The sequence below is a fragment of the Pezoporus flaviventris genome, unplaced genomic scaffold, assembly GCF_033815535.1.
Source record: "Pezoporus flaviventris isolate CSIRO_AGI_PZ_B2104156 unplaced genomic scaffold, CSIRO_AGI_Pfla_v1 ptg000009l, whole genome shotgun sequence".
NCBI lineage: Eukaryota > Metazoa > Chordata > Aves > Psittaciformes > Psittacidae > Pezoporus > Pezoporus flaviventris.
Genome location: NW_026892557.1, coordinates 126836 through 142242, shown reverse-complemented (window position 1 = coordinate 142242; position 15407 = coordinate 126836). Strand labels below are relative to the sequence as shown.

The window sequence follows — 15407 nt, the reverse complement described above, 5'->3', positions numbered from 1 at the left end:
TGCACCCCTTGTGTGAACCCCAGGGGGCAAAGAACCCCTTCACCCCGCATCTGCACCCACTTGTGTGCAACCCAGGGGGCAAAGACCCCCTTCACCCCGCATCTGCACCCCTTGTGTGAATCCCAGGGGCCTTCACCCCGCATCTGCACCCCCTTGTGTGAACACCAGAGGGCAAAGAACCCCTTCACCCCGCATCTGCACCCCTTGTGTGAACCCCAGGGGCCAAAGAACCCCTTCACCCCGCATCTGCACCCCCTTGTGTGCACCCCAGGGGCCAAAGAACCCCTCCACCCCGCATCTGCACCCCTTGTGTGAACCCCAGGGGCCACAGGAACCCCTTCACCCCGCATCTGCACCCCCTTGTGTGAACCCCAGGGGCCAAAGACCCCCTTCACCCCGCATCTGTACCCCTTGTGTGCACCCCAGGGGCCACAGGAACCCCTTCACCCTGCAACTGCACCAGCTTGTGTGCACCCCAGGGGCCAAAGACCCCCTTCACCCCGCATCTGCACCCCCTTGTGTGCACCCCAGGGGCCAAAGAACCCCTTCACCCCGCATCTGCACCCCCTTGTGTGCACCCCAGGGGCCAAAGAACCCCTTCACCCCGCATCTGCACCCCCTTGTGTGCAGCCCAGGGTCCAAAGAACCCCCTTCAGCCTGCATCTGCACCCCCTTGCATGCACCCCAGGGGCCAAAGAACCCCCCTACCCGGCATCTGCACCCCTTGTGTGCACCCCAGGGCTGCAGGACCACACTGAGAGCACAAAGTCTCCCCTACAGCACGCAGTGCACCCCTGCATCCCTGCTTCCAAATTCCACACTTTCCTTCTTCCTTTTTCCTTCTCCCTGGAGTTGAAGCCAAAAGGACCAAAGAGCCACAACTCCGCTTGCTGAGTGACTCCTCCTGGCCAGGGGACGACTCCAGGGTGCAGCGTGCACTCATGAGGGGTTATAATCAACCCCCCTAAAAAGTTAAAGAAAATCAAAACTACCCTTCAGGAACAAAAGCACAGGGGGGAAAACCTGCAGGAGCTGCCAGTTTGAGAAGCAGGAGCCAAAATCCAGCCTGAAACAGACAACTTGCTGGTCTCAGGGCACCCAGGGCTGGATCAGATGTTAACAGCATCCTCCTGAAGAGCCTTTATGTGTGCGTGAGCAAAACCTGCTCTGCCCAATGCCACTGGTGCCAGGAGCACGTTTGTGCCCTCAGCAAACACCGTGCATCCCTGTGGACTTAGGAGTGAGCAGTTGCCTTCGGACCATGCTCACTGCAGCCCTGAGTCCTCATGGAAGAGCAAAGGGAGAGGAATGCTTTCAAAATGATTCTTCAAGATGAACTCCTGAGTGGAAATGAAGCCATGCAGGAGATGAGTGATTTTTCACCTCTTCTTTGCCTTCTGCAGCAGGAACCATCACCAGCCTCTGGTTCTGCTGTGTTCACTCCCTACCTACGTGGTGGCTGCTCTAAGCAAAGCAGAGGGCACACACTCACTGAAATGAAAGGCTTGAAAATCACACAGGAGCAAGACACAGCTCAGACCTCGGCAGTCAACCTCTGTCCTCCAGCTCCATCCTTGCCCACTTTCCTGAGGATGGGATGCTGAGCTCTGCAGAGGCATTTTCCAGTACTTCCAACACTGTCTCTTTGGGTTTAATTAGATCCAAAACCAGCTGAGATGGCAACACTGGGCAAGCTGCTTGGGAAAATGGTGCCCCCCTCTCCAGCATCACCTCCATGCACCACAGCAGGACCATTCAGCAGCTGCATCCCTGCTCCCTGCAGTGCAAAGTGCACCAAACACAAGGATGAAGACTAGCACCAGCACCTCCCCCTCTGGCCTCCTGATACCTTCTCATACAAAGCTATGGCCATGGTGGGGTTGCTTTTCTGGGCCAAATCCAAGCAAAAGCCTTGCCAGCACCCAGAGGAACTGCAGGACACGGACAGGTTGTGGGGTCCAGAGGGCCAGGGTGTTTCTTTGAGATGTGAAACCCCACCACAGCCCAATGCATGAAATCACAAGCTACGGAGGTCTCTGAACATCACCCCGATCCCTTTGCACATGGATTTTCATGATGGGAAACAGGTAAAACTGGGGCAGGGATCCCCTCTTCCCAGAGGAGCATAAATGAGCACATGTGAAGGTCTCTGATGTTGCTGTAATTAGCACCGTGGCAAAGCCCATGCTGTAATTAACTTTCTCCCTTCCAAGTTCACATTTAATGACATGCAGTAAAATAAGACCTGGGGCGATGAAACAGGCAGGGAAAGAACCATCAAATTAAGACACTTGGGACTCGATAAGGAATTAACTATACCCTGGCCTCATAATAATAATAGTAATCATACATTGCTTTTAATCTGCCCTTGTGCTCCAAATGAGGGAGGGCACTGGGAAAAGGTGATTGAAATGTCCCTCATTGACTCCAGGACCAGGCACACTGGAATGGGGCTGAGCAGAGCTGGGAGAAGAAAATCCAGGACAAAATCACCCCTGGGCTGCCAAGGAGCTGCCTCAAACCCTTGCAGGGAATGGCTCTTCCCACAGGGAACTGGTGCTTCCAGCAGCCTCCAGCATCAATCAGGGTGTAGCAGGGGTGCAGAGAGGTCCTCCCTCCCCTTGGCAGCGACTGCAGCACCAAACCCAAAGCAGTAGGTTCAGGCATCGAGACGGAGAGGTGTGAGTTGAGGGTGACCTGGGAGAACACTGCAGGACTCCAATGGGGCACCCAAATCCTTACCAGCAGCAGGCAAGGGCCAGGAGGAGCAGGATGCTCTGGGGACCTTGTGTGAGACAAACAAATCAATGCTAGAAAGGGAACAAGGAAGTTTAGAGGAGCTGAAGAGATTATTTTGAGAGCCATGCCATGGAGAACAGAGGACACTGCTCTTCCACCACCACCCTGGAAGGCAGGAGAGCCCAACCACAAATGCAGGTGGATGTTATGGAGCCCAACCGCAAGTCTACTTGGTGGACTCATAATTCCCCTTCCACAAGCAGCCCCCAACCCTCACACATCTCCAGCAGAGGAGATGCACTAAGGCCAGTGTGCACAGGCAATGCCTTGAGCAGCACATAAGACTATCTTGTCTTCTCAAGGAGGTGAACAAGTCATGGGAAGGAGCAACCAGACTGATGGTACATGTTGGGATCCAACCTGGACATCTCCATCAGCGCATTCCCACCTCACCTCCTCACAGAGCAGCTCCACATGCCACAAAGTCTCCCTGTGAATTTTAACAAGGGGGAAAACCCAGCCCTGAACTCATCCTGCCACAGGCAGTCACAGTGAGGAACACCAGAGCTGGACAGGCAGGACGTAATTCAGGGCATTACCACACTGGCCCCAAGCACTTCTGCTTTCTGCCCCAAGTCCTCTTGCAATTGACTCCACCTGATCTCCTCCACCTCTCACTACAGCTTGGCATAATCAAAGAAATAAATTACTCAATTACTAGAAAATCCAGTAAGGCTGAATGCAGAATGAGGTTCCTTAAAGCACAGAGCAAGTACTGGCAGCATCAGCATCTTCATTCCTTGGTCTCTTTCCTTGCCCTGCCTTTGGCAGCACGCAGGCACCTTGTGTCCTCACACTCTGGGGGTCCTGTACGGTGCCTGTGTCACTTGGTCAGGCCCTGGAAGTTGGGCTCAGTGCATGGGGGCAGCGCTGCCTGGCTGCTCAGCAGCTTCTCCAGGATGTTGATTTCAGCATCTCGTCTCTCCAAGTCCTCCAGCGGAGTCCAGGACATGTCATGCTGGAGCTTATAGGCACCCAGAAATTCATGGGGACTGGTCCCCCACTCCTGGAGGAGAAAGGAGAGATTCATGTCACTGCTCAGCTTCCCTTGTGCTGTCCCTCTGTCCATGCTGGATAACCCTGCCACCTCTGAAGCAGCCCCAGCTGTGTGATCACCCCATTTTCTAATCTCAAAATAGGTTTAGCCAGGCCTGAGGACTAAGACCAGGCCAAGCTACAGTGCTGCTGGCACAGGAGGCCTGGGGATACAAGATCTCCCTGCCCTGCACAGAGCTGCTCTACATGCTTGGTGCTTCCTTCTGAAGCCTTCCCCCTGCATGTAAGAAAACGGGTGGCCTGGAAGGAGGACACCCCCAGGAGCACTCTACCAAGCTGCAGACAAACACTCTCTGGGCTGAAGCACTGGAGGAGACTGCACCAGGCAGCCACAGCAGTCAGGGAAGGCCCAGGGCACATTTGCAGTTCTTAACTTCTAGAGGAAGAGCCACTGGGACCAAAAGGCAGAATTCATGCACCAAGATCTTCTCGCCCACCATCCACCAAGAGAACTTCACAATCTGGCTCTGAGACCAGCACAGGAACTCAGACCAAGGACAAACATCAGCTGAGCAGGGGACCAACAAATGCCCCTGGTAGGTTGGTGCTTTTATCTGAGGTCCAGAAGTGCCCAAGCACCAGAAACACCAGTTTTTCCCCTCCCTGCTTCCTCTGGGGCTGTAAGCACCCACCTTAGGTGACAGGATGGAGAAGTATCGCTGGCCACTCTCCCGCCTGTACATGTAGTAAATGTTTCCTGGCTTCTTCACGAGGTTACAAGCCACGTGGTGCAGGTCAGCATCTCGGTTAGCTTCATCCAAGACCTAAAAAAGCCCAACTATAACATCTCCACGCTTGAAATAAAACAACACCACGCCACGGCCTCTCAGCCAGAGCCTGACACGCAGCGCGTGACACGCTGCTCATGAGGCCTCATCCTCCCCAGTGCACGTCTGGCTTCATGCAGCAGATCTCGACTTGCCCCAGGCAAGAGATGCTTCCCAAAGAGATAAAGTTTTCTCCCAGTTTCCCCTGTCAGCTGGGCCCCAGAGCTCCTGCAGCCCTCCACAGAGGTGGAGCTACCTTCAAGCATCACAGCCCTCTTCACCACAGCCCCAGGTTCACCCCTGTGTCCAACCCCACCACATGCTGGACTCGTTCCTTGACTCCATACACAGCTGCCATATCCTGGGAGCTTCCCTGCTGCGGTCCCCAAGGGAAGGGACAGCAAACAAAGAGGGATTCATCTCCCCAGCTCCACAGCTGACTGCTCCACGGCTCCGGCCCCACCAGTGAACGATTATATGACACGGCAGCCTCGATGGCAGCGGGCCAGTCGCAGTGACTGGCATATCCCTTCCCACTCAGGCTTTGAGATTTCACTCCCGAGGGTCAAGTGTGAATTGAAGAGCACAGCCGGGCCCTGCTGGCATTGCTGCCAAGGCCAGCTGCTCCAGTAAATGAACTGGGATGAGCTAGAAAGCCAAACCCACCGCCAGGTAACAGCTCATCCCTCCCAGGGGCTCAGAACCACCTAGAGCCCCATCATCACCCCACTGCACCGAGCCCCCCAAAGGAGCACACACTACAGGGGCAAGTGTGTCCCCAGACTGAGTCATCTCTGTCCTCCCTGACACCTCAGCTGGAGGAGCCATTGCTTCTCCACCTTAACACACAGGATATGCACAGGACTTGGGGAAAGCACCAGGAACAATCCCCCCATCCCCAGCTGATACCACACAATAAACCCGCCCGATTTCCTCCCTGAATCTGCTCTACTTGGCTCCTGGCCACGATTCACACCCAGGTCAGAGCTCTTCCCGATGTCTGGCAGTTCACTTATCTCCCTCCCTTCACAAGCAGGAGGCACGAGCCTGCTGGCAGCTGCTTCCTCACCTTGCGAGCCTGCTCCTGCAAGCACCGGATCTGCTCGGCGATGATGGTCAGTTTATTGCAGGCATTGGCCCGGATGAAGTCGTCCGCCTGGGAAGAAGAACGAGGATCAGGACAAGGACCTCACTCAAGGCTTTGTGAGGGCTGTGGGTGATGCAAGAGCTGCCCCATGTGCAGCTGTGGGGCAGTGAAGGTACCCCCAGGCAGTGGGGTGACACCCCGGAAGCCTGGAGATGCTGGGACACAGCCAAAGTGAGCAATAGAACATATTGGGAGGCAATGGGATAGAACAAGAAGCAATGGGATGCAACTGGAGGAGACAGCAGGACTTGGAGGGAATCGTTTAGGTGGACTGAGAAGCTCTGGGGTACATAGTGGGCTGGGAGGTGTTCCCGAAAGGCATAAGGATGTACCAAGAGGCACTAGGGGGTAGTAGAACACACTGGGATGGACTGGAAAGGGCAGTAGGATGTATTAGGAAACACTTGGGTGGACTGTGAGACATCGGGACAGACTGGGAGTCACTGAAGGGAGAACAGGGAGATGCTGGGCTGGACCGGGAGAGGTGCAGGACGCACCAGGACACACTGGGGTGCGCTCAAGGCAACGCGACACAATAGCAGTTGGGTGTACTGGATTGGACTGGGAGTCACCGGAGGGGGGGGGGTGGCAGAAACACACATCGGGAAGCACCGAGCTCCGGCTGGGGGGGGGTCTGTGGGGAACACGGGAAGGCACCGGGAGGCACCGGGGCCGCCGCCAGCTAAGGAGGGCAGCGGGACACCGGGAACCCGTGCGGCCCCAGGCCCGGCCCTACCGCCGCGGTTCGGCCGCCGAGGCCCGGCCCTCACCTGCTGCACCTGCCGGGCCAGGGCCACCAAGTCCCCGGGGTCCCCGATGCGGGCGGCGCGGCCGGTGCTGCCCTCCACGAGAGAGAGGGACGGGACCGCCACCGGCACCAACGCTGCTCCGCCACCGGGCTCCGCACCGCCCTCCGCCGCCATTACCGGATCCCCCCCACCGAGCCCCACCCCTTCCGCCCAGAGAGGCGGAGCTTCCGCCGAGGGGCGGTGCTGATTGGTGGGCGGGAGGGGCGCGGCGGAGGGGGCGGGCCTCCGGTGCCCGGTTGGGGCGGGGCGTCCGCGGGCGCGGCCCCGGGGCTCGGCCATGGCGCTGCCGCCGGTGCTGCCGCTGGTGTTGGTGCTGCCGCTGGTGCGGGCGGCCACGCCAACGGGGCAGGTACCGGGGGTGGTACCGGGGCTGGGGCCGGCAGAGGTCCCGTTGCCGGCCCAGCCCCCGGACGCTCTCTTCGCCGCCGGTGCCGAGGCGTACTCCCGTGGGGACTGGCCCGCCGTGGTGCTGCACATGGAGCGGGCGCTGCGGGCCCGGGCTGCCGTGCGCGCCCGGTTGGTGCGGTGCCGCCTGCTCTGCGCCAACGCCACGGATGGGGTGGCGGAGGGGGCCGATCCGCAGCTCGAACCGGTGCTCCGCGACCTGCTCTTCTTCCGAGGGCTGCTGCGCCGTGCCGCCTGCCTGCGGGGCTGCGGGCCCGCCGAGCCCTCCCGTTACCGGCTGGCCGAGGAGCTGGACCGCGAGTTCAGCAAGCGCAGCCCCTACAACTACCTCCAGGTCGCCTATTTCAAGGTACGGGACCGGCGGTGTTGGGGGGGTCCTCGGGGGGCAGCGGGACCGACCGGGAAGGGAGAGGAGGTGTCCCGGTGCGGGGGGATCTCTTGCGCCTGCTACGGGATGGGCGGGATGCCCGGAGGGATCACGGAGCCGGGGCAATGGGTTGGGATGGGACGGACGGAACGGGGATGGGGCGATCCCCGCGGCGTGTCCCAGGAGCCGGTGTGAGTCCCGCTGATGGCGGGGCAAGGGGGATCGGACGGCGGCCCCGGGCCCTGCCCGCCCCTGTCCCGCCCTCCCCATAGTGCCACGTAGGAGCTCGCCGGGGCCGCCCCCCCCTCCATCACTGCTGTCGTTCCACTGCTCCCCCCCCATGGCCCGGTACCGGGGTCCCCTCCGGTCTCAACCCCGGCCCCATCCCGTGCAGATGAACCGGCCGGCGCAGGCGGCAGCAGCGGCTCACACCTTCTTCATGGCCAACCCCGGACACCAGGAGATGAGGCAGAACCTGGAGTACTACCAGGCTATGGCGGGTGTGCGAGAGGATGACTTCACCGACCTGGAGGCCAAACCCCACCTGGTGAGACCCCCTGCCCCACGAAAACACCCATCCGCTGCTAGGCTTGGGCAGGTTACACCGTGCCCCGTCAAGCTCGTGATGCTGCGAGGTCAGTCCCATGGGGACAAGGCACAGGGATAGAGGGAGGTGTTGAGCCTCCCCTCATCCTTTCTTATCCCTCTTCAGAGCGAGTTTCGTCTCGGGGTCCGGTTTTACACAGAGGAGCAACCGGGCGCTGCCATCCTGCACCTGGAGAAGGCGCTGGAGGAGTATTTTGTGGCCGACACCGAGTGCCGCGCGTTCTGCGAGGGACCCTACGACTACGAGGGCTACAACTACCTGGAGTACAACGCAGACCTCTTCCAGGCCATCACAGGCAGGAGCTGCATGGGCTGTGTTCTTCCCCGAGAGCTGGGGACAGTGCTGGGGGGGGGTTGTCCCCATAGAGGTCCCTAAGGACCTCTGGGGGTGGTGGGTCCCCAGAGAGGGCAAGCCCCATCCTAGGTTTCACTAGGAGGTGTATGGCCAGTAAGTGGTAGGAGTGTGCACACTCAGCACTGGGGGTGATGCCCAGGAATCCCTCAAAGTCCAGAGGGATGTGGAAAAACAGGAGAGGAGCCAGCAGAGGGTCGCCAGGATCCAAGGGTGGGAGGCTGAGGATGGCAAAGGTGGGCAACCACCACCCTTGAGGGTTCCCACCGCTGCAAGTAAGAGGTGGGAGTGGAGACCCCTCTAGGTCCTGTCCATCAGCCCTTGGGTGACCAGAAGTGATGACACAGGGTTTTTTCTCTCCCAGATCACTACATGCAGGTGCTGAGCTGCAAGCAGGGCTGCGTTACGGAGCTGGCCTCGCAGCCCGGCCGGGAGAAGCCTTTGGAGGATTTCCTGCCCTCACACTTCAACTACCTGCAGTTTGCCTACTACAACAGTAAGCAGCTCCTTGCCCCATCCTCCCTTGGCCGTTGGTGCTGGACACTGTGCTCTGCATGGGCTGTTCTTCATAGGTAGAAATCATAGGTTTCATGAATCCATAGATTCATGGAATGGGTTGGGTTGGGTTGGGTGGGACCTTCAAGGATTATCCAATCCAACCCAAGGTGCAGGGATATCTTGTGCTAGAGCAGCTTGCTCCAAGCCCCTGTGTCCAACCTGCCCTTGAACACTGCCAGGGATGGGGCAGCCACAGCTTCTCTGGGCACCCTGTGCCAGCGCCTCAGCACCCTCACAGGGAAGAGCTTCTGCCTAAGAGCTCATCTCAGTCTCCCCTCTGGCAGGTTAAAGCCATTCCCCTTGGCCTGTCCCTACATCCCTTGTCCCAAGCCCCTCTCCAGCTTTCCTGCAGCCCCTTCAGGCACTGGAGCTGCTCTCAGCTCTCCCCTTCAGGAGCCTTCTCTTCTCCAGGCTGCCCCAGCCCAGCTCTCTCAGCCTGGTTCCAGAGCAGAGCTGCTCCAGCCCTCGCAGCATCTCCATGGCCTCCTCTGGCCTCGCTCCAGCAGCTCCACGTCCCTCTTGTGCTGCTGCCCCAGAGCTGGATCAGGGCTGCAGGGGGGGTCTCCCCAGAGCACACCAGAGGGGCAGGATCCCCTCCCTGAGCTGCTGCTCACTCTTCTTTTAATGCAGCCCAGGATACTCTTGGCTTTCTGGGCTGTGAGTGCACGCTGCTGGATCAGGCCAGTTTTTTGTCCATCAGTATCTCCAAGCCCTTCTCCTCAGGGCTGCTCTGGACCCATCCGTTCCCCAGTCTTTACTGATGCTGGTGGAGGACTTTCAACTTAACCTGTTGGACTTCACGAGGTTCTCACAGGCACGTTCCTGCAGCCTGCAGTGCTCTGCAGGAGATCCGGATCTGGCATGCCTGGCTGCAGTAACCCTCCACGTTGCTTTAGATGCCCAATTCCCCAGCAGCTTTGCTTTCCAAGTGAAATAACAGCCTGCAGAAGCCTGTTTTTTTTCCTTCTGCCTTCTCTCCACCTCTTGTTCCAAACCACAGAGGCACCTCCCCTCCAGAACAGTTGGTTATAACCCAAATGCACCCAATTTAATTATTACTTTGTTATTACCTCCTTAGAAAAATCTAAACTGTTTCTATGCAAATTTCTCCAAAAGGAGTGGAAAACCCCCATGAAATCCAAGAAGACTGACAAACTGGAATCCTGTGCATCCAGTGGGTGCTTAAGTGGCTGGAAATTGCAGGTTAGCCTGGGAATGGTTGGGTCTTGCTGCCTGGAAATAGGCTTTGAGATGTTCTGCAAGTAAGAAACCTACCCAAGCTGTGGTGAGGTGATCTTGGAGGCAGGAGAGCTCCTTGGAGTTGTAACGTTGCCTCTGTGGCAGCAGCAATTTGCTCCAGGGTACCTGCCCTGCTTGGGAGATGCTTTGAACAACAGCAAGGACTTCCTCTCTTATTTCTCCTCCATATCCATGTTTGCTCTGCTTCTGATGCTCTTGATGTGCCAGGTTGGATGGGGCTTGGAGCAAGCTGCTCTAGTGGAAGGTGTCCCTGCCTGTGGCAAGGGGTTGGAACTGGATGAGCTTTAAGGTCCCTTCCATCCCAAACCAGGCTGGGATTCTATAATTGACATCCCTGTTTCTCTTTGCAGATGGGAATTATGAAAAAGCCATTGAATGTGCCAAAACCTATTTGCTGTTCTTCCCAAACGATGAGGTGATGAACCAGAATTTGGCCTATTACACTGCAGTCCTGGGGGAGAACCTGGCAGGACCCATCCAACCCCGAGAGGTGAGTGACCAGCTGGGATGAGCCATTGCAGGGATGTCTTCTCCCCTTCTTGGGGACCTTTGCAGAGGTTTTGGGGTCTGCTCTGGTCCACCTGGCAAGGTTGAAGAGGAAGAGGGCTGCAAGACCCAGCAAGCTGGAAAATAGCTAAGATGAAGAGCATCCCTGGTGAAATATCTTTGGCCAAGTGAAGGCTTGGTGGCTTGCACAATGGATCAGCTCCTGTGGGAGAGGCTTTTCAGGAGGATCAGAGCCCACCTCTTCTACACACTTCCACAACTGAAGTGAAACTGCTTTAAGAGGAGAGGGTTTGCCTTCGAAATAGCTGGATCCGGATGCTCAGGTGCTGCCTGGGATGTGGTAGGCAGGGATGGAGGTCTCTGCCCCACATCAGCTGGAGCAGGAGAGGGAATCTGCTTCTAAAGAGCTTCTTGCAGGAGGGGCACGTGTGCCTCTGTCTCCCCCATCCTCTGCCCAGTGCTCGTCCACATGGGACAGGGAAGCTCATGCAGGATGGGGAAAGCCACTTGCTTCCCGTCTGCCAGAGGGACTGCGAAGCCAGGGCCTGGAGCAAGGGCTGCAGGACTCATGTTAAACCCTGTACCCTCCTGTGCTTGGTCAGGGTCTTTCCAGAGCCCCCATGCCGTGCCCTCACCTGCACCTCTGCCCATCCCACAGGAGATCCAGGCGTACCGCCAGCGCAGCCTCATGGAGAAGGAGCTGCTCTTCTTCAGTTATGATGTCTTTGGCATCCCCTTCGTGGACCCGGTGAGTGGAGCTGGACCAGGCAGGATGCAGTGGCAGATGAAAAGGGGATGAAGGCTCTGCGCCCCAGCCACATCCTCACCCAGCTCCTCATGATGATGATGTTGTTCTGGCTGTAGGACACATGGACACCGGAAGAGGTGATACCAAAAAGGCTGCGAGAGAAACAAAAGTGAGTGCACTCCCAAGCTGATGGCCAAGCCTACCCAATGTGGGGACCAACGGGACCTTCCCCTCTTCCCCCATGGGGCTTGAGCCAAAGGCCATGGAGCTGCTGGTTTTGGTGTTGGGCTGGAAGAGGCTGCTGGAAGGCAGAACTCTGCTCCCCATCAGCCCTTGGGTTGATGGGCATGGGTAGATCATCCCGAGAAGCTTGGTGTGAGGGATGCACTGAGACCGGGGCTTTGTCACCTGGAGACAACTTGTCCTGTCCTCGTCCTGGTGCCCCCCCAGTGTGGGGACAACGGGATAGGGGAGCTGATGGTCGCTGTGTGCCCAGGGCGGAGCGGGAGACGGCAGCGCGCATCTCGGAGGAGATCGGCAACCTCATGAAGGAGATCGAGACGCTGGTGGAGGAGAAGGCCAAGGAGTCTGCTGACATGAGCAAATTCATCCGGGAAGGTGCAGAGGGCCGGGAGGGGAGGTGGGCTGGGGCCCTCCATGTGAGCTCGCGTCCCTCCACACGGGTGGTGGCAGGACCCAGCGCTGTACCCCAGGGTCGGCGGCACCCATCGCTGTGTCTGTTCCTGTTCCGCAGGCGGCCCCTTGGTGTACGAAGGAGCCAGTGTCACCATGACCTCCAAGGCTCTGAACGGCTCCCAGCGCGTGGTGGTGGATGGAGTCCTCTCTGCCGAGGAATGCCGGGAGCTGCAGAGGCTCACCAACGTGAGCGCAGGGACGGGCTGGGGCAGGAGATGCTGCAGGTCCCATCTGAAGCCAGCCTGGTAACACCGGTTGGGTTTTGCAGGCAGCAGCCTCAGCAGGGGATGGCTATCGTGGGAAGACTTCTCCTCACACCCCCAGTGAGACCTTCTACGGCGTGACGGTCCTCAAGGCCCTCAAGGTTCGGGTGGCTGCAGGGAGGGAGGAGGGACTTGGGGCTTGGGAGAGAAGGGAGAAGGGGTTCGGAGGGATGTGCTTGCCCAACCCGCCTGGCCTGAGCCCATGTCCCCCGTGCCCTTGCAGCTGGGCCAGGAGGGCAAAGTGCCCCTGCAGAGCGCCTACCTCTACTACAACGTGACGGAGAAGGTGCGGCACATGATGGAGTCCTACTTCCGCCTGGAGGTCCCGCTCCACTTCTCCTACTCCCACCTCGTGTGCCGCACGGCCATCGATGGTGAGCGTTCCCCGAGGAGGAGCACATCTCCTTCAGCCTCCTGTCTGGGTCCTCTCCGCAGCCGGGGTCCTGTGGTTTATGAGCTTTCCTTGGAGACCTCATGGCTGGTCCGTGTCCCAAAAGGATGATGTGGGGAGCTTGTTCCTAAGCCTGGGTTGGGAAGATGGGGAGCTCTGGTGGTTGCCTCCGATGGGGCAGGTGCTTTCGTGCCGTTCAGCATTTGGGATCAGGTGCTGGGAGAGGACCATGGAGATGTCATGGGACAAGTCAACGGAGGCTTTTGCCACCCAAACGGCGTCTCATGGTCCACTCTCCAGCAAGTGGAAGGGCTTTGGGCTGCAGGTGACTTCCTTATCACCTTCAAGCCCATGATGCTTGGGGACAGACCCTGGTCCTGTAGGGATAAAGGGTTCTGATGTGCCAGCTCTTGTTCCACTCTAGAGAAGCAAGAAGGCCCGGAGCGACAACAGCCATGAGGTGCACGTGGACAACTGCATCCTCAACGCAGAGGCTCTGGTGTGTGTGAAGGAGCCTCCAGCCTACACCTTCCGGGATTACAGGTACTGGTGGTGTCTACCACTTGAGGGCACCATGGTTTGATGGGCTGGGAGGAGCGGGATGGGAGGCCAGCCCAGCTTGTGCCCTCCTGCCTCTGGCTCTTGCTGGGGTGTTGGGGGAGCTCCAGCCTCACCCTCGTGCTGGAGCTGTGGTGATGGTTGTCACCTCCTGCTCCTTTCAGTGCCATCCTCTACCTCAACGGGGACTTTGAAGGAGGAGCTTTCTACTTCACCGAGCTGGATGCCAAGACTGAGACCGTAAGTAGCTCAGCACCAAACCCACCTCCTGCCTGCAGGCCCTGTCCCCTTCAACCCACCATCCCACAGGGGATGAACTTAAAGCATGGGGACCAAATCCCCCCCCCTTGCCCATGGGGTGCATCCCAACCGGGGTGTCCCATGGCGGCAGGCGGAGGTTCAGCCGCAGTGTGGTCGTGCCGTGGGTTTCTCCTCCGGCTCGGAGAACCCCCATGGGGTGAAAGCCGTGACCAAGGGCCAGCGCTGCGCCATCGCGCTCTGGTTCACTCTGGACCCCCGGCACAGCGAGCAGGTAAGCTCCCTCCCCACAGCGCGTGGGCCTGGGATGGGGGGGCAATGGCCATGCTTGACCATGCTTACCCCTGTGGGGCTGCCCCACAGGAGCGTGTGCAGGCGGATGACCTGGTGAAGATGCTTTTCAGCACGGAAGAGGGGGATTTGCTACCGGACATGGAGAAGGAATCACCGGCTGCTGTTGTGGTGGCGAAGGACGAGCTGTGAAGTCCCACTGGGACCGAGACGTCCCATGGGCACCGGTGCCACCAGCATCAGGCTGCCGGTCCAGACCCTCCTCTGGCCCCCAACTCCTGTGGGATGGGGAACTGGGGGATGCCCAGCTGCATCCCTGTGCAGAGCTGAGCTGGGGGCAGCACGGACACTCTGGGGGGGTGACTTGGGGACGAGGGAGGGATGCTCTTTATGGGATGGGGACCCGGTGCTGCAGTAGCAGATCCGTGCCTTTCCCCTCGGCTCAGCCTGCGCCTATTTAAGTGCCTTCTACAGAAAATGGGTGAATAAAGGTGGTTTTTTCTAAGCTGGTGCTTGCTGCTGTGCCCCGACCCTGCGCCCTTGGCTGCTGTCCTGCATTGAGCTGCATCCATCCCTCCTTGCAAACACCCAAGGGTTTTGCAGCCCCGCAGCCCCGGGAAGGTGTTGGGGGGGGACAAAGGGGACTTTTAGGGGGGCTGAGCGTGTCCTATAGGCACCAGGGAATTTTTGGCATCCCCTGGACCCCGCTCCTGCTGCGTGGGAAGGGACCCACGATTGCAGGGAGGAGGGAACCGTCCTTGAACAAGAAGGACATTGAGCACCGGGGCACCCCGGAACAGGGCCTGCAATTGTTGTGCACCGACCATTACCATAACCATCCCGGGAATGTGAGTAAATGCATCCTGCCCCACGCACCGCAGCCCGGCACCCCCAGAACACATGGAGAGGGCGCAGGGCAGGTCCCAGGGGGTGTCGGGGTGGGGGGGGTTGAGGGTTTCTCCAGGATGGAGCCATGATCCCGGTAGTCATTCCCAAGCATCCCGGTGCCCGACCCCGGCCGGGCGGGCGCGTGAGCTGACTGCTGATGAGGCCGCTGTGGTTAACGATTGCCAGGTCCTGGGGCTGCCACCGGCTCGGTGTCACTGGGGTGGGGACACGTGTGTGTGCCCCACATCCACCCCATGTCCCCCCCACATCCACCCCATGTCCCCCCCACATCCACCCCGTGTCCCCCCCCCATCAATGGCCGCTGTTGTTGGTGCTGCGGTGGCGGTGCCAGATCCCCCTGTGGAGAGGCGAGGGTCAGGGCTGGCAATGGGGAGGTGGGGGGGGGGGGGGGCGTGACCCCATTCCCTGCTCCCAAGCCAAATTCCTGGAGCCACCCCCAGGGTTGGAAGGGGGATCTGGGCCCAGGGCAGGGTGCAGGGGGCATGGGTGGGGGCTCCCTGGGGGGACCCCCATTTTCCCATCTCCACTGCTCTTTGGGGGTTCCCCCCCCAACTCTCCTCCCCAAGGCCCAATTCTCCCCCAGATCTCATCTTCCCCCCCAGTACCCAAATCCCCTCAAGCCCCAAATCACCACCCCCCCGTGTCACCAAATCTCCCTTC

General features: G+C 59.1%; 2 protein-coding genes across 2 annotated transcripts; one reads left to right on the top strand and one right to left on the bottom strand.

The window, feature by feature from the left end:
• Positions 1-3464: 3464 nt before the first annotated feature.
• CUNH1orf50 (chromosome unknown C1orf50 homolog) lies at positions 3465-6692 on the bottom strand. Its single transcript, XM_061450041.1, has 4 exons — positions 6540-6692; positions 5692-5778; positions 4488-4619; positions 3465-3805 (listed from the first exon to the last, which is right to left on the bottom strand). Exons 1-4 carry the CDS (start codon positions 6690-6692, stop codon positions 3623-3625), a joined length of 555 nt encoding a protein of 184 aa, XP_061306025.1. The 3' UTR covers positions 3465-3622.
• Positions 6693-6822: 130 nt separating this feature from the next.
• On the top strand, positions 6823-14080 carry P3H1 (prolyl 3-hydroxylase 1). Its single transcript, XM_061450040.1, is given in 16 exon segments — positions 6823-7332; positions 7745-7897; positions 8063-8252; positions 8673-8804; positions 10477-10616; positions 11292-11381; positions 11498-11550; positions 11878-11999; positions 12136-12263; positions 12346-12441; positions 12564-12714; positions 13156-13169; positions 13171-13274; positions 13454-13529; positions 13681-13821; positions 13911-14080. Coding segments are annotated over 16 exon segments (2187 nt in total). The 5' UTR covers positions 6823-6855; the 3' UTR covers positions 14031-14080.
• The last annotated feature ends 1327 nt before the right edge of the window (positions 14081-15407 follow it).